This window comes from Danio aesculapii, chromosome 15 (genome assembly GCF_903798145.1).
Source record: "Danio aesculapii chromosome 15, fDanAes4.1, whole genome shotgun sequence".
NCBI lineage: Eukaryota > Metazoa > Chordata > Actinopteri > Cypriniformes > Danionidae > Danio > Danio aesculapii.
Window position 1 is genome coordinate 25,171,900 of NC_079449.1, and position 26,539 is coordinate 25,198,438.

The 26,539-nt window shown below is 36.0% G+C and overlaps 1 protein-coding gene across 2 annotated transcripts; it reads left to right on the forward strand.

Annotated features, from left to right (window-relative positions):
- Window positions 1-41: 41 nt before the first annotated feature.
- ube4a (ubiquitination factor E4A (UFD2 homolog, yeast)) lies at window positions 42-26,186 on the forward strand. Of its 2 annotated transcripts, none has more exons than XM_056473403.1 (20): window positions 42-116; window positions 712-879; window positions 969-1,145; window positions 2,535-2,647; window positions 2,749-2,901; window positions 4,822-4,981; window positions 5,072-5,274; window positions 7,046-7,237; window positions 7,319-7,652; window positions 7,821-7,947; window positions 10,569-10,876; window positions 13,207-13,339; window positions 13,427-13,617; window positions 13,703-13,803; window positions 16,434-16,547; window positions 16,737-16,911; window positions 17,093-17,273; window positions 19,681-19,828; window positions 19,929-20,086; window positions 22,874-26,186. In XM_056473403.1, exons 2-20 carry the CDS (start codon window positions 753-755, stop codon window positions 23,007-23,009), a joined length of 3,231 nt encoding a protein of 1,076 aa, XP_056329378.1. In that variant the 5' UTR covers window positions 42-116; window positions 712-752; the 3' UTR covers window positions 23,010-26,186. The 2 variants fall into 2 exon arrangements, with proteins under 2 accessions (XP_056329378.1, XP_056329379.1); XM_056473404.1 differs by having other exon boundaries at window positions 972-1,145.
- Window positions 26,187-26,539: the final 353 nt, after the last annotated feature.

A 26,539-nucleotide genomic window follows, 5' to 3' on the forward strand; every position in this document is an offset into this window, starting at 1 on the left:
AACATTAAAATAAACAGTAGTATATCGTCCGCTTCTGATGACGTCACACAACGCGTAGGATCGAGATCTCCTGCACAGCACCATATCAGATTTACCATATTTCAACCTAAAACAAGGTATGACGTGCCTTCACGTTGATATATTTGATCGTATGTCTGCTATTTAAAGCGTTATTTACTTTACTTTACGCTTTGTTGCTGTATTTCAGCAATATTACCAGCGCGCTGTCAGTTGCTAAGTACGCTGCTAGTTGTTTAGCTAGCATAAGACACCTGACAGCAGGGAAGGAGATCTGTCACTACCTTTGACAGCTAGAAAGCTCGTGTTTTTTAGGTTTACATTAATCACACATCTTTTCAGACCCCCTAGGCTCTGTTTGTTCGTAGTCTGACTCACTTCTGGAATGAATATGACACGTATGTGAAGCAAGTTAGCATGCCTGACACTAATTTGTAGCCCTTATTGATCTGCTGTCTGGTTTCCTGTTGCTTGAATATGACTCATAGATGATTTAATCAATTCTTGTGTATTACTGACTCACCAGAAGAACAAATGGGATGTCATCTTGCTTTTTTAAATATGATGTAGGCAAAACTTTTTTGTGATGAGCTCCAATTTCTTTATAATTGAAATAAATCAAATTTAGTATAATTGCTAGGCTTTGTACTTGGAATCATGGATCTTATTCACATCTGCTTTTTTCCTCTGCAGGCTGTGAAAATACTTGTTGATGGAGGACGTGCTGCAGGGAAATGACAGACCAGGGCAATAACAATCAGAACATCTCACAAAACCCCTTCGCAGCACTCTTCAGTTCAGTCGCTGACGCAAAACAGTTTGCATCTGACCAAAAGCAACAGCCTCCAACTGAGCAGCAATGTAAGTCTTGGTAATAAAGGAGTGCTCTACAATTATGCTTGAAAGATTACATTGATGTGATGGTTCTTTGTAATTATTTATCCGTGCAGCAGTAGATTCAGGAGAGAGCCAGTCTGAGTCAGACAACTCTGCGTCTGAAAGCATTGATGAGAATGATGACTCAGTGGCGGAGATCAGCCGATCGTTTCGCTCACGACAGGAGCTCTGTGAACAGCTCAATGTCAACCACATGATCCAGAGGATCTTCCTCATCACTCTGGACAACAGTAAGAGCAAAAACCCTCTATGTAATGAGAACTGCTTATCCCATTGTAGGTCTGTTTATGTACTTATTATTACTATAATAATAGTTTTGTTTTATATGACTACTAATATACAGTACATTATTGTTCAGAAGATCTACTTGGTATGCTTTCTGAAGTGTTTTTGTAACCATCTGTACAGATAATTGATTACAAATAATAATAATAATAATAAAAATCAGTGTTTTCAAATGTAAATTATGATAAATATAATGTGATGGCCATGATACAATTTTGCATGATGCTTCAGGAAAAAAAGCTGATTTACTTCCCTTTTGATGGATATAAGGTGTAAAGTTTCTACGCATGCAACACACAGATATTGTATATACATTTTAACAGATCATAGTGTGTGTGTGTGTGTCAATTTTGATTTGACTTGTGTCAATATACGAATTGTCAATACTGAATTGACTCCCTTTATAAAAATGAATTATAAAATTAATATATAATAAGGATTAATTTAGAAATTGTTTTCCAGCTCTAATTGCATATAATCCCCCCTTCCTTTTAAAGGATGATACGTTTTCTTATCTGACCCACTAAAAATAGATTTGCAAACAATTTTGACAAGTACTTTTCATAACTCGACATTGTTCAGAAAGAAAGGGATTTTAAATACTTTATAGTAAATGACTGTTGTCTTGATGATCTCAGATTTGATGATCATATCGTGTTGACATACCGTTTCCAGGCAGTGCTGAAGATGAGCTCATCCACTGCATTTTGGTCCCTTACGTCATTTACGTTACTCTCATTTGTGTATTTATCTAGGTCCTTTACATCTATCTACTGTCCATCACGCTCCTCTGTTTGCACATTCAAATCTTTGTTTCTGTGTTTGGGCAGAATTTTTTAATTTTTAGAAAGAAATTAATGCTTATATTCAGAAAAGATGCATTAAACTGATCAAAAGTGAAAGTAGAACATTTTATAATGCTATAGATTCCCTTTTATTTAAAAAGTTGCTGCTTAAACCCTGTAATAATTCCATATTTTTATTTTTCAATGTTTAGCTGCAAATGTATTTAACATATCAAGAAGAAATGGAGCAAAAACTATTTCTGAAAATCATTTCACACTAAAGACAGGAGTGATAGCACTGACGACTTTGAATCACAAAAATACTGGAGATTTTTAAATATCTTAAAATAAAAAACAGATATTTTATTGTAGTTTATCAATATAATGCTGTTTGTTTTACAGTATTTTATAAAACTTTAACTATTAGAGACATAAGAAAAACCTTAAAGATCCTAAACTGTGATTGGTGGTGAGTCTGTGTCTGCATAATGCACACTAAGAATTAATTTACTATTATAAAATAATCCGTGCTGGTTGAAATCATCCCAGGTGACCCGAGTCTAAGAAGTGGCAATGGCATTCCACCACGCTGTGTTTACCTTGAGGAAATGGCAGCTGATCTTGATGGTCAGGACTGGCTTAACATGGACACCATAGAGCAGGTACAATGTGTTAAGCATATCGTGCTTATGCAGATTTGTATAATGTCAGATAAGAAAAGAAACTTTGAATAAGAATAATATTGCTCTTTCTTCCCCTCCAGGCTTTGTTCAACAGGCTGCTTTTGCAGGAGCCAGGAAACCATCTCATTTACATGACCTCCTGCAGTGTAGTGAATCTCTCAGCAGATCGTGACGCTGGAGAGAAACGTGCCATACCTTACCTTTACGCCTGCTACCAGAGAGCTAAAGAGGAGGTATTTTCTGGAGAGATTTTTTTAGATGCGCCATCATGCCATTGGACAAGTTGACTAAATAAATTGTTATCACGGGCTTTTTGTCAGTGTGTCCACTTGAAAGATTTGTCAAAGGAATACTCCGCTTTTTTAGAACTATAATATTAAGCACTGCTATTTTCATGTGCTGTGTAATATAATTGCGCCTGCTGCAGCCATGGTACGGCAGCAAAATTCCTTGAATATTTTGCCTGAATGAGAGTATAGTTCCTAGCCATACTGACCTAGAAAATAGCAACTTAGTACACAATGTAACTACAGAAGAGTCAAGCTTTAAATTGGATTTTTTTACATTTGTTAGCAAGTTGCTCATTTTATTGTATAATCAGATAATGATTTATGCTAAGCTAAGCTAAAAGTGCACCCTGCCAAACCAGAGATTGGCTGAATGGATTCAAAAAGAGGTCAAACTCAGGGCACACTTCTGGAAACACTTGTTTGGTTTCTCTGATTAGTTGAAATATCAAGGATTTCTGGAAGTCGAGTGTAAAGCAATCTTAAACAATCCGGTCTTAAACAGTCAGATAAAAAGTTGCCATGTTTATCTCAGTCTGCATCTACATAAATGTCCTACTGATTTCCATTATGTTTTCAGGCCCATAGCCAGCCTGGTGAAAGGGGTGGTTCTTTTTTCTTAAAAAGTGGACTTTTTTGCAGTTATACGCCTCATTTTCTATTTAATTATGAGATTTAAATACATTTTAAGTACTGATTTTAGCTGGATGAGCTTGTCGGATGGTCATCGTAACCACTTTTTGTTGTACAAAAAATATTTACTAAAGATTTATAATAAAGAAATTTGAAAAAAGACTTATTTTTAAAATATAAATTTATTACATCATATATCAATATAAAAAAGTATGTTTTAAAATAAAAACAAGCATATTGTCAACTTAATTAACAAACTGGCCAGCACATTCAACTTTACTCAGTCAGAATTTGACTATTTGAATAAAAATAATAATAATAATGTAGAACTTTATGATTTTTCTAGCCTCTCTTGTTAAAAAGGTACATTTGAAAATTCATGGATAACAACAATGGCCAAATTAGTATTCAAATTAATTTTAATTTGGGCCGCTTTTGGTATTTCACACATTTTTATTGCTAATTTTTTGTTTCAAGAATAAGGTCCAAGATTTAGAATAAGTTACTCGTAAAATGTTTTCTCTATTTAAAAACAATACAGCAATGACTTTACTTACGTCAGATTGTATGTTTCTAGCATCTGAATGTTGGACTCATGAAAAATAATTGTCCAAAACCGATTAGCTGAAGTCACCACAGCTAACAGAGAATTCTGCTTGGTCTTAAAGCCTTTTTGATAGGTTATTTTCATCTATTATGATGGCATAGCTGTCAAAATAGGAAAAATGAGCTCATGTTTGGGACAAATTCTGGACCTTTGTCACTGAGGGGTGGGTCTTGCGAAACACCTGAACCCCCCCTGCCTACGGGCCTGTTGCTGACAGATCACCAATATATTGATGCATCATTGTTTTAGACTTTTAAAGACGTTTGTGAATGTATGATGCATGGTGGTTTACCGGCCACATTTACACACTAATCTGTTAATCTATCTGTCAAATAGCATTGGGGCGATCCTTGACCATTCAAAGTGGCCAAAGTTCCCAGACCTTTAGCCATTAGGTGACTTGAAAAATTACAAATTTCTTCCAAAAAGCGGAGAATTCCTTTAATGTTTTTATTTAAATCATAATGTTTGGAAATTTATTTAAAAAAAGTTAATTGCATGAAATATAATAATAATAATAATTAGGAAATATGAAAGTAAATAAAATAAAATAAAACTGCACAGTTATGCCAAAAGAATGTCTGCCTATTTACACACAAATATGTATATGCTTCAAAACCACACAGATCACTAAAGTTCCAGAGAAGCTGTTGTCGTTTGCTGTGAACTGCAAAAACCTGACCGTGTCCAATGCACGAACTGTGCTGCTGACCCCAGAGATCTACATAAGTCAGAACGTTTACGAGCAGCTTCTGGACCTGTTGCTGGAGGCCGTCAGAGGAGCCCGTAAGTGTCATATTTGAGGACATCTGATACATTTGAAGCTCCTGAAATGACTTTGTCTGGCTGACTTTGTTCGAATGGTTGTCTCTGCAGAGTTTGAAGAGGTTGTGGAGTTTTTAGAGGAGGTCATTGCTAGCCTGTTGGCTGACCAAGAAGTGCGGACCTTTGGGGAGGTTATGGTGCCAGTGTTTGATATTTTTCAAGGCCGGGTTAAAGACCTAGACCTCTGTCAGCTGCTGCTGTTTTCCTACCTGGAAATTCTCCTGTACTTCAGTCGGCAAAAGGACATTGCTAAGGTTTGATTAAATACCTTAATAAAGCCCAAAGTATACTTTGTACTTTATGCGTACACTAGGGAATATGTAGGCCCACACGGAATCTGCGCGCGCAGAATTCCACAGATTTTTTGCAGACTGTCCGCAGATTTCCGTTGATTTTTAGCCCATCATTAATTCTGTTTATTTACTTGAGTAAATGTCTGTAAATCTACATTTATTCAGTTTTTAAATTAATTACAGTAATAATACTGACTAATTTGAAAATCTAATTTATGTACAATGCAGTTTATACAGTAATATTTTCTGTCTTTTAGTAGAGATTATATGAGAGACTTGCTTTGTTTGCCAAATAAAGTGAATCTAATTAGATTTGCATTTTAAACATTAAATAAAAGTTAAAAAGATATTATTTTTTATTTCACATATTAAGGTTTTAGTTATGATACTCCCAAAATAATTCCACAGAAATCCGCAGATGTTTACCAAAGTTCTCAGCAGAAATAGCAAAAATCGTACGCAGATTCCGTCTGGCCCTGGGTATATGTGACTTTATATACAGTGCTCAGGATAATTGAGTACACCCCATTTTGAAAATGAGTATTTTTATCCATTTCTTAGTGAACATAGGCAATGTATTTTGGTGCATTTAAACAAAACCGGTTTCTTAAATAGATATATTTATTAAAATAATACTTTAGTCATGAAACATATTTAGAAATTGAAAGATAATACAATTAAATTCAAGCAAAACATTGCTAAATAAATTACAACCTACAAAATTTCAACAGAATTTTTACTTTTTATTTTTCTTTTGCTTTTTCCTCTTTATTTATTTTGTATTACATTTTTTTTGATAACATATAAATTTGGGTGTACTAGTTTTTAGACTGTTATCGTAAGTTATTTTGTTAGATTAACTCCAGATTTGGCTTCAATACTGACTAATCTAATGTATATGCACAAATATAATATTGTATAGCTTCCTATTAAAAGTATGAATTTAAAAGATAGATTTGTGAGGGGTGTACTTATATATGCTGAGCATTGTACTGTACACATTGCACCCATATTGCATTATCTTGCTAATCCTTATTATTTAGTATTAGTGAAGTATTAGTTCACCAAAACATAAACATTTTATTGTTGATTACTCACCCTCACAAATTAAGATGTTTAGATGAAATCTGACAGCCCTCAATTCACAAGAAAAGGGACCAAAAACATTGTCGGAACACACCATGTGACTTCAGTGGTTTAACTATAATTATATGAACCTCAAAGAATGCTTTTGTGTGCCAGTAACATTAAAAACATTTGTTTGCCTATGGCCATGTCAGATCAAGGTGTGCATTTAGAATGGGCAATACAACGCTTGGTTTTTGTGCTACTGGCTCTAATGGCAAAATATTGTATCCAGAGAAGAGAAGAAATTGGCCAGACAAAGTCATATGTACTTTTTGAAGTACTTCTTGGAGCTTTGCATGATTACTGTTGAACCGCTGTCACGAGGAACGTTTTTGGCTCCTTTTTTGGACTTTGAATATCTTGTGACTTGTTGTCTATGGAGAATGAGAGAGTTCTCGGATTTCATTTAAAATGTCTTTATTTGTGTTCTGAAGGTGAACAAAGGTCTTAGAGGGTCGGAACAACATAAGAATGAGTAATTAATAGCAGAATATTCATTTTTGGGTGAACTTACCCCTTTAATACTTTCAGCTTAAGACACAGTATGATAACTGTAGCTGTTTTCATAAACATGAAACATTTAAAAAACATATTCTGATCTTAGGTTTTAATGGAGCACATTCAGCCCAAAGACCCTAACAATGGGATTCAGTATCAGAAAACACTTCTGGGAGCCATCCTTAATATTTCTTGTCTACTGAAAACTCCTGGTGTAGTTGAAAACCATGGCTTTTTCCTGAATCCATCTCGCTCCAGCCCACAGGAATTGAAGGTTCAAGAGTCAAATATACACCAGGTGAGGAAAAACCAAACAAAAGCTTTGTGACGTTAAGTCAGCCGCATAACCGCTTTCGTTTTTTGTCTTCCTGTCTGTTAGTTTATGGGGCAGTTTCATGATAAGCTCTATCAGATCCTGAAAAACTTGCTCCAGCAGTCCGGCGAGACTCGCCACCTGCTGCTCTCGTGGCTGGGTGGCTGTCTGCAGGCCAACATGGGGCGGGCCAAAATCTGGGCAAACCAGATGCCCGAGATTTTCTTCCAAATGTACGCATCGGATGCATTCTTCTTGAATCTGGGAGCCGCTCTGCTCAAGCTCTGCCAGCCGTTTTCTCGACCCTACTCTCCTAAACTCCTGACCTTTAACCCCACATACTGCTTGCTTAAAGAGCTGAGTGAAGAAGAGCGGCGTAACAGAAATGTGCACGCTAGAGGTGAAGTACCTGTGTTCCACCTTAACAAACACTAGCCTTAATGTCTTCTTTTGTGTAAGCTAAACAATGCCTGGATAAATTGCTTTTGTTCATCTTCTCTAAGTTTGGAGAAAAGCATGTGCTAATTGCATAGATGCATATAGAAACTAATAATACTTCTCTCTGCAGGTCTGGACAAGGAGACATGTCTGATACCTGTGCCCCCTCAGCAAACGGTTGAATTTGCCCAATCATACAGCCTTCTGACAGAAAACCTCATTCTTACACAACTTACCCTATACCTGGGCTTCCATAGGTAATGCTAAAGAGTGATGCCAAATTGAAAGTACATTAATTATATATAAATGAGTATCTATATAGTAATAGTATAGGTAATGTTAAGGTTTAAAACTATTATAGTCACGCAAAGCTTATGTAGATTTTAGTTTTGTTACGAATGGGTTATATGCACAGAAGTGTTGTTCAGCCACTGAAATCATCCAGCAAAAAATTGATGTGACTATTTTCTGTTTCAGAAGGGACCTTTTACAGCATTGATAATGTCGATTTTTAGTGAGTTTAACAACAAAACACAAGTAAATAACGCTTTTCAGCCTAGCCTGCTTTAGTGAGACCAGTGATCCTTGCATGCATGAAATATTGCACATTATAACAAGTTTTGCTTGCTACACAACTGAAAACGTGCTAGGTATAATACAGTTTTTCATTTGGAACTGTAGTATTATAAAGTACTGTGAAGTTTTCTAACTGGCGAACGACATGATCTAGTGGGGTGTCTACTGTTATCTTTAAGGTTGCATTCGTGTTTCAGGAGGCGTGGCTTTAGACAGCAGAGAGGGACTGTGTTTTCAAAGCTATTATGCTAATGGTTAGCATTTTGGCAGATCACCTACTGCGCTGATTGGACCGATGACAGCCTGCTTCGATTGGTCGACAGTGTACAAGCTTCAGCACGAGACAGAGTGAAATGCCCAGCTGGTAATCAACAATATAAAAGTAGTCACAGTGCACACGCGCTTCATAGTGTAAGGCTTTTTCACACACACACACACAACCCTCCTCAGAAGAACTGGGGAGATCGACGCGAGTCTCTCTCTCTCCCTCTCCCTCTCTCTCTCACACCACACCACACAACGCTCCTCAGAAGAACTAGGGAAGCGACGCGAGTCTCTCTCTCTCTCCTCTCTCTCTCTCTCTCTCTCTCTCTCACACACACACACACACACACAACGCTCCTCAGAAAAACTAGGGAAAGCGACGCGAGTCTCTCTCTCTCTCACACACACACACACAATGCTCCTCAGAAGAACTAGGGAAAGCGAACGCGAGTCTCTCTCTCTCTCTCTCACACACACACACACACACACACACACACACACACACAACGCTCCCTCAGAGAACTAGGGAAAGTGACACAAGTCTCCTGTCTCCTAGCTTACGATCGATCGCCATAGCAACGACAAACGGCAGTGGAACGCGAGCACACAAAAGCCTTTAACGTTAATCCGTAAACAAAGCGGCACGCGTCGCGTATATCGCGAATATAAAGAGTAACTGCGTGTACTGTACCAGGTTAACAACTCATCTTTGGGTAGAGACTGTCAATATTATCCATTCTGAGCACAGCGTGGACTTCATTGGACCGGCGGCGTCTGTGTGTGTGTGTCCTAGTGTTTTTTTCTGTGTTAGTGGGCGGGGCCGCAGGTTTCAAATCTCCCTGGTTTGCGCGCGTAACTACTGGCGAGGCTTGTGTTTCGTGGCTGCGTCATCGCGAAACACCTAATGAACTCGTTATCAAGGCGACTCGTTTGAAGCACTATGAGTCGACTCTTTTAATAGATGAATCAATAGTTTTAAACACTGTACACTTACAGATTTAAGCCTTAGCTGGATATTTCATCTTTAATGTTTTTGTCTAAGGTGTGATGCATCTTTGCTCAGCATTTTTTGAAAAAGTGAAAGTAAAAAGAGCAGCATTTGTAACATACACACAAAATATTTGTTTATCATTCATTTTCTTTTCGGCTTAGTTCTTTTATTAATCAGGGGTTGCCACAGTGGAATGAACCACCTATTTGTTTATCATTGAACAAAAAACAAACAAAAGCATTATTGTGGAATTTGTCAGAGTAGATTTTAAAATGCTTTTAGATGAGATTTTAGATTTTTGAAGTTTGAGAATAGCCACCTACTGTACACACAAATTTCATCAAGAGTCTTTGAGCTTAAAAATTAAATCCATTTTATGGCGTTAAAGTCAGCAGGTGTGGAAATGATTGTGTGTGACTTATTTATTTGGATAAAAGTTTAGTAAGTGATTTTTTTTTTTTCTTATTTGCTGTTTTTATTTTAACAAAAGTTGGCAACACTGATGAGTTAAAGCACAGCTCATTCCCTGTTTTTCTAACCATGCATACAGAAAAAAAGAGACGGCTCTAAAATATGTCACTAATGATTTTTTGTAAATGGCATTGTCATTATCTGCATTTTTCAAGAGTTAATTTTGCTATTGAATATATGGGCGTCACAAGGAAACGTAACTATTTTAGCTTTTGTCTGTTTAATAGCTAATTCGTAGAAGATTTTTTAAAGGAGGCATGGCACCAAACCCCACCACTAAAGCCAATTGTCATTGGGGCATGAGCAAATCATACTAAAATGTATGAATGAGATTGTACACATTCAAAAGGAATTAGCCACTAAATCAAAAGGTTACAAATTGACACGAAATATCATTGGTCAGTCCTGTAAAATACTGCATTGTGTGTGTACAGAACGGGATTAAGCATTAAAAAATGAATTGACAAGTCAATCTACCTGAAGCATGTATGTAACGAGTGTGTACCAAATCCTTACTATTAACCGTTTCTATGTATAAATAAATGAACATATGCGTTTCTGTTATTTGTGTGCCAGACTTCATGATCAGATGGTGAAGATGAATCAGTCTCTGCACCGGCTCCAGGGGACATGGCGGGACACGCAGCTCAGTGGAGGCCCAGCAGCAGCAGAGCTACGGGAACAGTTCGAACGCCTTATGACTGTCTATCTCTCAACCAAGGCTGCAACCACACAGCCCACCATGCTGCAAAACTGCCTCAACCTCCAGGCCTCCTGCGCCGCCCTGCTGGTTCAGCTCAGCCTGGGCAATCAGGGCCCTGAACACATTCCTCTCACCTTCCCTTTACCTTCACTGGAGAACAGCCTGCTTTGCTATGTGCCAGGTAGCGCCGCAATGCTAGAAACTCCTACATTTAGTGTACGAAATACATAAATAGCAAAAATATCTAGTCACTAATAAGACTTTAAGGGCACATTTTTACTCCTTTGTCAAGATGTAAGATAATCCTTTGGTATCTCCAGAATGTGTCTGTAAAGTTTCAGCTCAAAATACCCATCACATTTGTGGCTTTAAATGCCATTCCCATGTGCATCTGCTTCTTATCATGCGTTACGTCAGATAAACAGCACAGTGACAGAGACAGACTTGGATGAAGCTGAAATACAGCTCATTAGTCAAAAATACCGTAAAAAGTAAGTTTATTATTATGTGGCTGTGGTAATTGTAGCGAAGTTAAGAATGACAGCGATTTACTGTCTTTATTACATGCACGCTCTGTTTTAAAAACGTTTTAAACTCATAAAAATCAGAGAGTTAATTACCACAAGTATTTTAATCCCAGTTTATTTGCAAAATAATGTTCAGTGGACATGTGTAGACATGTTATTATATAAACATGGCACCAGTCAATCAATTCGGCGGGTGGGGAAAACCGCACTCCTACGTCGCGTTGCATTTGGCCTCAAAATTACTGGGATTTGGGTCCTATTTTAACGTTAGGACATTTTTCAAAAAAAAAAAAAATTCCCAATATGACAGTGTACATACTATACATACACACAGATCTGTCTAAACAGCTTACAAACGTTGATTTTCATCATAGGTGCCCTTTAAAACTAGACAAACATATGGCCCATTTCCCCTGAGTGGTACAGTATGATACGGTATGGGTCGGTACAGGTCAACTTTATGAGGCTTGCGTTTCCACTGCCAAAAGGGTACCAATGTTACTCTTTTGGTTGGCATGGTGTACGACAAAAGTTTCAGTTGACGTCATTCTCGCTCAAGGAAATGACAAAGTAAAGCTGTAGCGGTCGTTCATATATCATATGAGAAGCTCTTCTCACAAAACAATAAATGTTCATGACTAACCTTTCTATGAACATGATTTGATTATAACTACAGATCAATGATACAAATAGCCTACTGTAACATCTGCAATTATAAATAACAATTAACATTATAAATGCAACATATATGAACACATACAGACCCTTAAGCAGGTCGCACACCAAAAGCGCCATGCAGCGCCATAGATTTCAGAATTCTAAACATAGGTTTCTATCAGGGTACACACACCAACGCCGCAAGTCGGCGGCTGTCCTCGGCACCCAGCCACAACTCAGGACACTGTTTATTTCTCTGCCGCGCCACAGAGCGCCATCTGATTAGTTTCATGTTAAATATCATGCGAATGTCCCCGTCTGGTGTGTGATACTTTTAACTGTCTTGTGCGTGCCGTGTCATAGCGCCGAGCGTCGCTTCCGGTGTGCGACCTGCTTTAGGTGGTACGGTACAGTTCACTTTTAGGTACCTTTTGACAGTGGAAACAGCCATAAAATCGTACCGAACCGTACCGTACCACTCAGTGGAAACGGGCCAATACTTGAAACTCTTATTTTAGAATTTTTAGAATGAAACAGAAATATTTTATCAGCAATTTAGTCACTAAATACTTTTGGGTTTTAAGAGTAGACTCTAAAAATGGCTAGAATGTTTAACCTTAAAATAAGCTGGTTTTGAAAGTATTTTCAATATGCCCAATAACCCTATAGGTCCCATGAAATTAATATAATGTTAGTATTCGTATGTTAGTTTTAAAGATTTTCCATGTCACCTCATACATCAGTTTCTCTTCAAATTTTGACCAATCAAATGCTCTCTAGTATCTGACATGCCCCGCCCCCTTCTAGACGCTTCTCATTTGCTTTTCAGTTGATGCGCTTTAGCTCAACCACTCTTACTGGCAGAACTGCGATTAACCAAAACACTATTATTGGCTGTTTTTTTAAAGGGGAGGGGCTACTTTGTCACGCCCTCTCTTACTGTTTCAGTTGAGATAACCTCAAACATCGAATAATAATGCCGATTTCAAAGCAATTCACAGGACCTTTTACATATCATTAGAACATTTTGTCTACGCCTCAACTGAATGTTTTTTCTTGATTGGCATGTGGTTTTATTCTTAAAGCTAACAGCAGTCTGCGCTCTAGTTTGTTTCGATTAAAATGTAGCATAAAATATGCTTGGTAAGACCAATTTTATATATTAGGATTTATAATCTTTTGTGCAGTGTTTTTATAGACTTATTTAATTTTTGATTGAAAAAAACAATTATATTTATTTATTTATTTTTTTCTTAAATTAAATTTTTTGCAGAGTAAACACCCTTTTTCAGTTTCCTGACAAGCAAATCTCCTGTATCTCCCACAGAGTTCTTTGCTGAAAACATGGGTGATTTCTTCATATTCCTGCGCCGCTTTGCTGACGAGGTGTTGGAGTCCTCTGCGGAAAGCTTAGAACACGTACTGACCTTCATCACTGTGCTCATGGGCAACGTTGATAGGTGTGAGGCGGTGTGATTCTGAGCTTCTCGCGCTTTTTTTGTGCCTGCCATGTGGCTTGTTATTTAGTCTTGGTTATTTACTCACAGAATGAAGAATCCTCATTTGCGGGCAAAGTTGGCAGAGGTCCTTGAGGCTGTGATGCCCCATATGGAGACTCTGTCACCTGGCGCTGCCCAGCCTATCATGTTTCAGCGCCAAAGAGTTTTCAGCTCATATCGGCACGCGCCCCAACTCGCTGAAGCCCTTATTACAGTGTTCGTGGATATAGAGTTCACCGGTCAGTTTCTGAAGCTTTGCTTACTCATTTTTATAGTTTTGATTGTAGCAGGCTTTGTAAGATGTTGTTTGTGCTCTTTCTTCAGGTGACCCGCATCAGTTTGAGCAGAAGTTTAATTACAGGAGGCCAATGTACGCCATTCTGAAGTACATGTGGGGAGAGGAGAGCTACAGGGAAAGCATCAAGGTGTGAACCAGACTAGTGTTGTATTGTAAATTTGTAATGTTATTTAATTTCTTGGCAGCAGTTTTACAAAAAAAAAAAAGAATCCTAAGATTTTTTTCAAATTAAATTAAATAATAATTTTTTTAATGGACAACACTTACTATGCTGAGCAATGCATAATAAATTACTGGCAGTGTTTTTATTTATTGGTATTTAACAAGACTATACATACAGTTGAAATCAGAATTATTATTATTTTTTTTTACATTTTTATAAATATTTTCTAAATGATGTTTAATAGAGCAAGGAAATTTTCACAGTATGTCTGATAATATTATTTCTTCTGGGGAAAGTCTTTATTTGTTTTATTTCAGCTAGAATAAAAGCAGTTTTTAATTTTTTAAAAACAATTTTAAGATCAAAATTATTAGCCCCTTTAAGCATTTTTTTTTCGATAGTCTACAGAACAAACCATCATTATACAATTCCTTGCCTAATTACCCTAAGCTGCCTAGTTAACCTAATTAACCTAGTTAAACCTTTAAATGCTGCACTTTAAGCTGTATAGGAGTGTCTTGAAAAATATCTAGTAAAATATTGTTACTGTCATCATGGCAAAGATTAAATAAATCAGTTATTAGAAATGAGTTATTAAAACTATTATGTTTAGCAATGTGTTGAAAAAATCTTCTCTCCGTTAAACAGAAATTGGGGGAAAAAATAAACGGGGTTTAATAATTCTGACTTCAACTGTACATAGTAGTACAAAGTGCAGAATAAAAAAATTTCAAGATCGTCTTAGTTTAAACCCACTCTTACTTTCCCATAAAACAATAAATGGTAAAACATACAATGCAGAATAAATGAGAAATGACAAATTACAGATTATTCCAACAGAAATCAAATCATAGCTTTTGTAGTATTTTTTTAAAGGGAACCTATTATGCCTTTTTTTATAAGATGTAAAATAAGTCTCTGATGTCCCTAGAGTGTGTGAATGGGAAGTTTCAGCCCAAAATACTACACAAATAGTGTTTTAAAACTCTTTGAAATGACCTTTTAGGTTTTTATCATAATAAACCCTTTTCACATTTCTGGGTTTCAGCAGGAGTCGTCATAATTGGGTAAACTTAGAGCGCAGTGAATGGAGAGTACAACAACATCTTTTTTTTACAGTCATATTTGCTCAAATAATAAAATAAAAACACCACAATGCTGTTATCAAGACTTTCAGAAAAAGAAAAAAATTGTGTGAGACTGAGATCGGCAGCCAGAGGAGAGAATAACGTCAAATTTACTCTCAGCTCCATAGACGCTGCATTAGAAATGCCTCGTATAAGTGGTAATTAGTTTTTTGTAACTGACGCAAAGATGATATGATACATACATAAATGCATATAAGTGTTCATACGTTTAAAAAAATGTTTAAATATTCCAAACTTTCAAGGATTTAAGATTATGATGACCGTTAAACGCGTCAACAGTCTTGTGAAATGAGTCCATTGTACTATTTTGGTGATGCTTTAAATTCAATTGAGAGGGTGTAGCTACAAATCCATGTGTCAGCATAGTGGCAGATTCAAAACAAGACTAGTGTACCATGTTATTAAGAAAGAGATTGTCACGAATGGGCAGGGCTTTCCTCTTCTGACGACATGTACAAAGGGAGAATGTCAATCAAAGTGTTTCTGCAGACGGTTTTTATCAAGTGTGATTATAAAAAAAATGTAATTAATAAATGTTTACTGTTAGGCTGGCTATATTCTTACAACTGTTGCTCTTATAAAAGTGATTTTTGCACAATAGGTCCCCTTTAATGTAATTTATACAATTTTTGTTATGGTATTTCTTAACATTTTGAATTAATTTTCTTATTTCTATTTTCTGTTTTCATTTCAGATATAATTTGACTGATTTTGTTTTGTGCTTTTGGTTATGTGTCACTTATAAAGTCACTTATTTTTATAGAACAGTGGGTAACACTTTACAATATGGTTGGATTTGTTTTCTGTCTCAAGTAATATTATTATTAGAGTGCCTTAACTAATAATACATTAGTAAATAATACACTATTATTACTAAATGCTGTACAAGTATTTGTTCATTATTAGTTAGTAAATACATTAACAATAACTATTGAAACCTTATTGTAAAGAATTGTTCATGTTTGTCCAATATTTTTGTAACCTTTAATCATAAGATCTTCTAAAATAATTTTAATGTTAATATATATAATAATATATATTACATTTAATTTAATCCATTGAATAATCTAAAAGAAACTGGTAACACTTTATTTTGATGGTCTCTCTTGCACATTTTGTTGATTAAAAGTTGCATTGTAACTACATGTCAATCACTTCTCATTTGAGTATTAGTAGACTGTCTGCTTAATATCTGCTAATACTACTCCAGCATTTAATTTAACTTTGCAAGTACATGTCAACTTACACTAACCCTAACCTAACAGTATACTTATAATCTATTGACAGTTAGTTGACATGTAGATGCAATGTTACTTAATTTCAACAAAATGCTTTAAAGGGACCATCAAAATAAAGTGATACCATGAAACTAAAATATTAAGTAATTAAGTAAAATTTAAACAAAATATTTTTTATTGACATTTTTTATGATTATTTTCCTGCCAGAATCTTGCTGATTATGCCTCTGAAAACCTTGAAGCCATGAATCCACCACTCTTCCTTAGGTTTCTCAATCTCCTCATGAATGATGCAATCTTCTTACTTGACGAGGCTATACAGGTACTAGTTTGTGGATTTTATGTTTGTTTATTTGCACCAGTGGTTGTTTAATTACATTATCAATTCGCATCAAGTAATTGACATTCATTAATGTGGTTAATTAGCATATTTACCTCCATGCATATATAATATTAAGAAATATTGACTGATTAATGATGTGACACCCGCACGTGCATCTGTTGCCTTCAGTACTTAAGTAAGATCAAAATCCTCCAGCTGGAGCGGGATCGGGGGGAGTGGGATAGTCTGGCCCCTGACGCCCGCAGAGAGAAAGAATCGAGTCTGCAGATGTTTGGACAGCTGGGTCGCTTCCACAACATCATGTCGAATGAGACCATTGGCACCTTGGCTTTCCTCACATCTGGTAAGAGACGTTGGAAGAAAACTGAATGCACTCAAATATGCCCGGATTCTTCTTCTTATTATTTTTAGCTCATGAGCGACATATTTAGACGTGAACAGAAGGGGTTTAGATAATTGTTAAGAGAAACATTTGGCTTTTAGTGTGACAGAATTTTTTTTTGTGTGTTCTTTTTTCCCTCCAGAGATAAAAGGTCTTTTTGTTCACCCCTTTCTTGCTGAAAGGATCATCTCCATGCTCAACTACTTTTTGCAGCACCTGGTAGGACCCAAAATGGGTGCCTTGAAGGTGAAGGACTTCAGTGAATTTGACTTCAAACCCCAACAGCTAGTGTCGGACATCTGTACTATTTACCTAAACTTGGGGTAGGCTCTGTTTTTATAATTGTAGAGGTAAAGACATCACATTCTCTGTGTCATCTTTTCCTCTAGATCAGTGGATCTCAACCATGTTCCATGAGGACCACCAGAACTGCATGTTTTGGATGTCTTCTTTGTCTGTCACACCTATTACATGTCTTTTAGTCTCTGATAATGAGCTGTTGATCTGAATCAGGTGTGTTTGGTTAAGAAGACCAAGAAATGTGCAGAGCTGGTGGTCCTCCAGGAAAGTGGTTGAGAAACACTGCTCTAGATCTTCATTTACTCATTCATTCATTCATTTTCTTTTCGGCTTAGTCCTTTTATTAATCAGGGGTCGCCACAGCGGAATAAACCGCCAACCAGCATATGCTTTACACAGTGGATGTCCTTCCAGCCACAAGCCAACACTTGGAAACACCCATACACTCCCATTCACACACATACACTACGACCAGTTTAGCTAAACGAATTCACCTATAGTGCATGTCTTTGGTCTTTTGGGGGAAACCCGAGCACCCGGGAAACCCACGTGAACACGGGGAGAACATGCAAACTCCACACAGAAATGCTAACTGACCCAGCCGGGACTCAGACCAGCGACCTTCTTGCTGTGAGGTAATCATGCTACCCACCGCGCCAACGTGACGCCACTACTCTAGATCTTATGTTAATAATTACTATATTATTAACCTCAAAGATGCTAATAATCAGCAAATTAAATGCAATTTAAGACAGCTGTATGTTCATTATAATGCATGCATATGACATGGTAGGTACACATAAATTTTTCCCAACTAATCATATCTGACTATTGAAGCATAGTATGTTACTGAAGACAACTGAAATCAGAAGGAGGCACCTTTGGTATGTGTCAGTCAGTGCATTGAGATTGCATTTTTGAATTATTGTATAACTCTTTAACATCAGACATGTCTGGCAGGGTTTTCTCAATCATGTTCCTTTCATAAATATTTTATCCAAAAATGTAAGTGTATTCCTTATGAAAAACATGCCTATAGAGTTACGGATATTGCAGTTATTTCGTTTGAAAAAAAGAAGATTATTCTTATATGTTTACAAGGTTTTATGCAGAATTAATGCATTGAAAAAAAAGGTTTCCTTTTATTGACTCTTAATTTTATTTTGGAAAATAAGACTTAAATTTTATCATAAAAATACAGTTTCACCTTTTTTTCACATCGTCTGAAAGGGTTCATTCCAGGATTTAGGCTGTGTCCGAAATTGCATTTGAATTTAAATGTACTACTCGGCCATTAGAAAAGTACATTCTGTTCAGTATGAACGTGAGTAGGATGTATGGAACTCGGACATACTACATCTGCCATTTTATCATGATCACGTGACCTACCCTCGTGAGTTGCGTCGGTCCACTCCTATTCAGGAATTCTCTCATGTGGCTTCATGGGATAGTGCAGCATGCATCGGATTCACTCTTCATAGACTTCATACAGAATCTCGCTGGAAGTATTAGGTCATCCGGGTACTTTTTGCATACTGTTTTTTGAATTCTATAAATTCAGACATACTACTTGGCTTGCATACTGTTTTTAGCGTACTATATAGTATTAAAGTATGCAATGTCAGACTCAGCCTAAATGTCCATAACCATAGATTTCAGCCCCAGAATCTTCCTCAATTCAGGCTTAAAGAGACATTTCACCCAAATCTGAATATTCTATCAGCATTTGCTCACTCTTTACTTGATTCTGAACACATAAGGAGATATTTTGAAAAATGCTGAAAACCATAATCATTGACTTCCAAAGTATTTGTTTTGCCTAATATCAAAGTCAATGGTTACGTGTTTTTAATATTCTTCAGAATATCTTCTTTTGTGTTCAACAGAAAAGGGAAACTCATAAAGTTTTGGAACAACGTAAGGGAGAGTAAATCGTGAACTTTCTTTTTTTGTTTTGGATGAACTGTGCCTTTAACTCCTCATACTTTGGAAGCGCATGCAAAGTGGATTTGCTTTCACCGTGCAGAAAACAATGTTTGACATCGAAAACCAAAACTCCTCAAGGCCTCATTTACAACTACAGTGATTGAGGGTGGTTCAGAGTAAATGATCATGGGTAGCTAGTGAAAACCATAGCCTAGCATTATACAAATCTGTTACAAAACCCTAGTTGGTTTGTGCTGGAAGTAAAGCTGAAATTACTGATACCTCTTTTCATGAAGTTCAGAATCAGGTCTTTCTTTTGAGAGACAACTCCATTTATCATGCATCTTTGATCTTTGGAGAGCTTTTACATTTTCAAACAGCTATCTTACACCCTAAATGTACGATAATTTCTGAAAAAGCATAATAGTGCACTAAAACTTTTACTCTGAATCTGTTTATTTGAGAAGAATGTTAAACTTTTATGGATGCTGTTTTTGGCCACAGAGATGAAGAAAATTTCTGCGCTACTGTCCCAAAAGATGGAAGGTCATATTCACCCACTCTGTTCTGCCAAACTGTCCGCGTCCTCAAGAAAATCAACAAGCCCGGTGACATGATTATAGCTTTCAGTCTCCTAGCAGATAAAATTAAGGTAAATTTCATCACTATGCATATTTATTTTACAAACATGCCTTTCTCCGTAAGTCACAGACGCTCATGGTAATCTTATTGAATTTATGTACCTCCTTCAGTCCCTTGCAGACAGGCATCAGCAAGAGGAAGAGACGTTCTCTGATGCTCCAGATGAATTTCTGGATCCCATCATGTCTACCTTGATGCTCGATCCTGTGCTCCTACCGTCTTCAAACGTCACAGTGGACCGCTCAACAATAGCACGACATTTACTCAGGTGAGCCACGAATACAACATTTCAGACAATTAGGCCTGTTATCATAAATAGTACATCAAATTTGTACAAAACATGGACATGACCATGTGCACTGCAAAAATGCTTTTCTTACTTAGATTTTTTGTCTTGTTTCTAGTCCAAATATTTAAAAATTCTTAAATTGAGAAACATTTTCTAGACAAGCAATATATTGCGAAATTATTGTCTTGATTGGGCATGGAACGATAACCAGTTTCAAGGTTTACCACGGTTTGGTAAAGTCAAGGTTTTAAAACCACTAAAATGTTCTGTTATACCATTCATAAAGTACATGCAAGGTTTTGTAAATAAATATGTGTTTTTGAAACTAATGGAGACAGCAGAAGTCAATGATTTATTTTTGTTATTTAGCCTGACATGTTTACTGCTCCAAAATATCCAAATATTTTAAATCTTTCCTAAAATAAAATATGTTGTTGTTGTTTTTTTACTCAGACATTTAAAAAGAACTTATTTTAGAGCAGTAATCACTGTGATACCATGATATTTTTATCCAAGGTTGTCATACTGCCAGAAACTTATACCAGCCCATGCCTAGTCTTGAAATAAGGAAAAAAAAGTCAAAACAAGTGTTTTTCCTCAAAACAAGCTAAATAATCTGCCAATGGGGTAAGCAGAATAATGGTAAGTCAAAGGGAAAAACTAAATTATTTTACTTGCACCATGGCAGATTATTTGGCTTGTTTTAAAGAAAAACTCACTTTATTTTGGCATATTATTTCTTAAAACAAGACACAATTCTTGCTTGTCTAGAAAATCCTTCTTGATTTAAGATTTTTAGATATTTGGACTAGAAACAAGACAAAAAAAATCTAAGTAAAAAAAGCATTTTTTTTTTGCGGTGTGATACCATATATTGCTTGTTGTGCTTACTTAAAAAGGTTTGTCACCAACATTTTAGCCAACTTATTTTGCAGAAACTGCTGTAAACTAGTCTTGGTGGCCAAAGGCAGCATTTTTCTCATTTAAAAGGGGTCATTAACTGAGAAATCAAAATTCCAAGTAAGAGCTCATTGTTTAGCTCTGCCTGCTGATTCACAAATGCAATAAAGAACAAGAGAAACAAACACAGGTCTACGCAGAAACAATACAGACAACAATATGATCTTGATATTGAAACGTTTCGGACCGCTTCAGTAAGACCTTTAATCTTTTCTTCACATTAAATTACCTTGGATTAGTTCCGATGGATTTCCAGAGAAGCTGATATTGTATTTATTTCTTGTCCACTATTGCTTTGTCTGTTGTTACAGATTATTTGATATTTACTGTTTAACCTACAAAGGTGGGCACACAGCTGTGTAAATGTGTAAACACTATGCAAATTGTTAGCTAATCAAGCCTTTTTGTGTGTATGCCAAAATCTTGTTTAGATTATAAATGAACCTCAGAGAACAGTACAAATGAGCAATATCACATGAGTAGCAGTGCGATGTGGCTGTATATCGGCACTAGTGGGAGGCGTGCGTTGGCCTTAGTGTCCCACCAGTCACAATATCCAGCCATATCGCACTGCTACTTGTGTGATACTGCGTTTATACAACAGTTCGACTGCATAATTGTGGATATAAAAAAGAAAATCAAACACGAGAGTCTAAAAACCCTTTTGTTTGAGGAACTACTTACTTCCACCATTCATTCACATCTGCAGCTGATGTCAGAACAGGAGAAACCGTTGCTACTTCACACACGTCCTTTAGTGCTAGTGACTATTTGACTGATTCTCTAGCGTAATGTTTGAAGTGATGACAAAACCGCTAATTTTGCTCACATTTTAAGATTATAAGGCTGAACGGCATGAAATGTCAACAGTCTACAGGGATTTCCCAGTATTTCGCCGTGCAATCAGGAGATCATAATAATTAACCCAGAAAAAGCCAAAGCAACGCAAACACTACCAGATCACTGTTGTGTGCGATAAGGAAAACGCTAAACACATGCAGGCATTTCTTCTTTCTTTCTTTTTACTAAACTAGTCTGCAGTAACAAAACAGCAGATGCATTAGAAACAAACAAATGGCCAACAAAAAGTAACTCAGGGTTATATAAAGAGTGGCCAACACAAAATACATGCATTCCTGATATGTGTGCCCCTTCTCACACTTAATACACTAAAATTATATGGTGTAAATACAGCACTATAACATATAAAAGAGAAAGATTGACTTAAATAGTAACTTACCGTTTATATAAAGATTTGATCAGCTGTAGTTAGAAATTACACAGTTTTCTCCTCCAAGGGCTTATTATATGATCTCTGTCGCCATCTTGTGGATGGACAACGTCAACAGTCTTTGCTCTGCTCAATGACAAGCTAATGGCCGCCGACACGCTATCTCTCCAAAATTATAAATATTTAAAATAGGTACTGTCCTTATACATAAACTGCATAGTTGGAATCTGAACAACTACATTCTCGCCTAAAAAGCCTCAAAAGTATATTATATTGTCCAACAGCAGCAATATTGGTCAAACTGTAGTGAGTTTATTGATCTACTGTCACTCTATGTGGGTGGAATAATACACAAGAGTGAAGAGGCTGTAAGAGTTCTGATATTGCAGAATATCGCACGGCTATCACCCAATCAGATTCGAAAACCAAACAGATTTGTTGTATAAAATAAAACAACCTTTATTTTTAACATTTTATCTCAGCTATTTAATAGCTTGCTAACTGTAACAACTTTTAATTGATAACATCTCATCCCAGTATTACCCTTGTCTTTTGTTTTTGTTTTTTTACTCCAGTGACCAGACAGACCCATTCAACCGCAGTCCGCTCACCATGGACCAGATCAGACCCAACGAAGAGCTCAGACAACAGATCATGAAGTGGCTTGCTGATCACAAGCAAAGCAACCAGCAAATGGGACCCAGTGGCTAAACCACACTACTCCCCTTCCCCCCAGAACCCAGGCATGCTCTGTGTGACTAAACCATTCAGATGTTTCTGGCCTCTCTCATACCGCATTGAAACAAGAACATTTAACCACATACAGAGCAGCACGTATGCATTTATGGTGTTAGTGTGCTCCTCAAAGGTCAAATGCAAATCTCTAAATGCCATATCGCTGTAGCATATTCAGCTATCTGTTCTTCTCTCTACAGTTTGAACTCTTCATAGACTGAACTCGGTAATCTGAGTCACGCTATTGGTTGCATTTTGCCTTGCCAAGATTGTTCACTGTGGAAAATTAAACTAGGGTTTATTAGCAGATGGCGTATCTAAGGTTTGCTTACCTGTTCAATGCATTTGCCCTACCTCTGACTTGATTCAAATGCATGCAATATTTTGTAAACATCGCTTATTTGTTGACTTTTTAAGTTAGAGTATATCTCATTTTGAAATTAAGGAAGATCAAATCAATGTTGGCTGCAAACGAGATCAAACTACCATCAAACATTTAGTTAAGATCATCAGCGTTTATTCCAGCGAGCTTCAGTTTAATGGTTGTTCCCGCTGGCATTTGTGTTCCATAATGTCGCTTTTTGTTGGGCTTGTCTTTAACTCCTCCATTTGTCAAAATGCTTTTGTTCATTACAAACATTTTATGTTAGAAACACAAGGAGCGTTTGCTATAATATGCACATTTACGAGACTCGTTAAGAATATTGAGCTCTCGTTGAAGCGTTTGGAAATGCTCCTGTACATTTTACAAGGATCCATTGTGTCTTTTAACAGTGCAATATGTCTCCAGTAATGACTTATTTGACTGCTGAGTCAGCCTTATGACCTACTCTCATACGCGGTGACATCATGTCTCTTTTTCTAACAGTTGCGAAACTGCATGCTCTGGGCGGATGGACTTTGCTACTGACGTTTGTCTTAAAAGATGATATTGATAAGACGCTGTCCACTCACTGCCTTCAGTCCAGGGAGCTGCATTAGATTGACCCTTCAAGTAGTATAGGGCATGCCTGCATTTCGTCTGCACTGATTGTTTTTTTTTTTTGCTGTGTGTTAGTTGGTTTTAAATTGGCTCCATTATATGTTCAAGATCTAATAAATGAGACCCAATGATTTCTCAGCACAAACAGAACGCTTTAGGATACTTTTGTTAGTTCTCTCTTCTAAATTTTGCCATTTCTGTTACATTTTAGAGTAGTCATATGCGTCATTCCTACGATTCTGTGCTGTTTGAGTGCCCAAAACGTAATATGTGATGCTGGAACACAAAACCTGTGCAACGTAAAGTCTTAAGCTGCACAGGTATAGTTTTAGGAATAACCAAAATACATTGTATAGGTTAAAATAATTGATTTTCTTTCATGCAAAAGTCATAAGTAATAAAATGTTCCAATAAGTTGTTTTTTTTTTACTCTAAATATGTCAGAACTGTTTTTGCTAATAATATACATAGCTGAGGACTTAATTTAGATAACTTTTAAAGGAGATTTTTCTCATTATTTAGATTTTTTTAACTTCCAGCTTCCAGATTTTGAAATACTTCTATCTTGGTCAAATATTGTCCTGTCTTAGCAAAGTATACATCAATAGAAATATTATTTATTCAGATTCCAGGTCATGTATCAATATCAAGTAAAAAAAACAACAACTTATCACTGGTTTAGTGGTCCAGGATCAGGTTTTTTTTATTATTATTATTAAAACGTGATAATACTAATTTCTTGAAGATTGTCTAACATAATTTAACTATCCTCCACCATAGAACACAATAGGGCTGCACAATATTGGAAAAATCTGATGCTGTGATATTTTATTTTTCTTCGCTAATTATTGTGATATGAATACAGTTTCAGAAGATGAAGTTTGGTTTTTATAAAAACTTCACAAGTTTGAATAGCTCTATTTGACGGACGTCTGGAGAATCTAACATTATTGAGGTAGAGAAATTGAATTAACACAATGCAAAATAACCTTTTTCTTCATCTCATTTCTAGTCCAGATATCTCAAATTTCTTAGATCAAGTTTGGTGTTGTTTCACCTTCAGACGGAATAAGCCCAAATTAAGAGTTTTTCCTTAAAATAAGCTAAATTATCTGCCAATAGGGTAAGTAAAAAATGCATATTTTTGCTTTTAAATGTAGATATTTAAATTGGAAACAAGACAAAAATTGTAAATAATAAATCTTTACGTAATTAAATACAATTAATATTTGTTACACCAAACAATTTTTTTGGTGCCCAAATGTTTTAAACTCTCTTGAAATGCTCAGTCACAGGGATTAAAAACTATTTTTTAAGCATGCAAACATGCAAATGATAAATTTTCAGTCTGTTATGTAAACTTAGCAGTGACTCAACAATTCACATGTGTTCTGTGGCTTCTGATTAGTAATATTATTCAGATTTTAGTGTAAGTATGCTGAACAGTCATTTCCTCAGTCAAATCCTCCTATTTGTTCCTCTGGTATCAGGAAGTAGCTTATCATTTCAGAGGGAAACATCTACAAGCAGGGCAAGTATTGTTTTTTTCATCAGCTTGATCTCCAACACTTTAAAATACTTTTATTAGCTTTTAGGGTGATTTATAGAGGAAACAATAATTTGTAGACACCATGTTGGTATTTATCATCTTGTATATTAAAGATTTAAGAGAGAAATGATGATGACATTATATCTGTATAATTCTATAGCTATATTATGTCTCGTGAAATAATGGCAACATTTATTTAGGAAGTCTATCAGCTATAAGACGAATTCCACAATTAGGAAAAACACCTGAATTCTTGGTTTTGTGCGTAGGTTACTCTAACTATTTATGCTGAACATTGGGAAATATTATTTTTAAAAATTGGTAAACAATTATTAATATTACATCTGAGCATTTTCTCACGAAGATGTAATATACTGAAATAGCACAGAAAAGTATGCATGATCCATATATTGTACATACCATTGTGTCCCTATCAAGTGTACAACAGACTTTCAACAGTAGTATCGGATGAATGATTCTGGCTGAGGTATAACTGCTGAAAATGACAGCATGATTTAATGATGTTTGTTTTGTTTTTGTCAAGTTTTTAAAAAAAATCATTAATTGTGCTTATGGCTTGTTTATATTTGCTCCAATGTTGGATGAAGATTAAAAAAATCTTAATTGTAATTAACTTTTTTAAATTAAAAACTGATGCTCAAATTGTATTGTCTTTTTCTTAGGTGTCAAAGTCTTTCATTAGTTTAATCTTTTTGTGCGTTTGGGTAGAATCAGAGGTAATTGGAAATTGGGTAATTAAAGATGCACGTGGTTGTAAATTAGACAAGGTATTTATTTAGGCAATTCAGTTTGATGACGATAGTTGTGCGAAGATTTACTGTCAATTCTGCAAACTGAACCTATATTAGACAAAAAAAAAAACTTTAAAAAAATAAAATGTTTAAAAACTATTTTTATTTACTTAAGTTCTTAAAGACTGAACCATAAAGGTATATATAAAGTATACAGATTAAT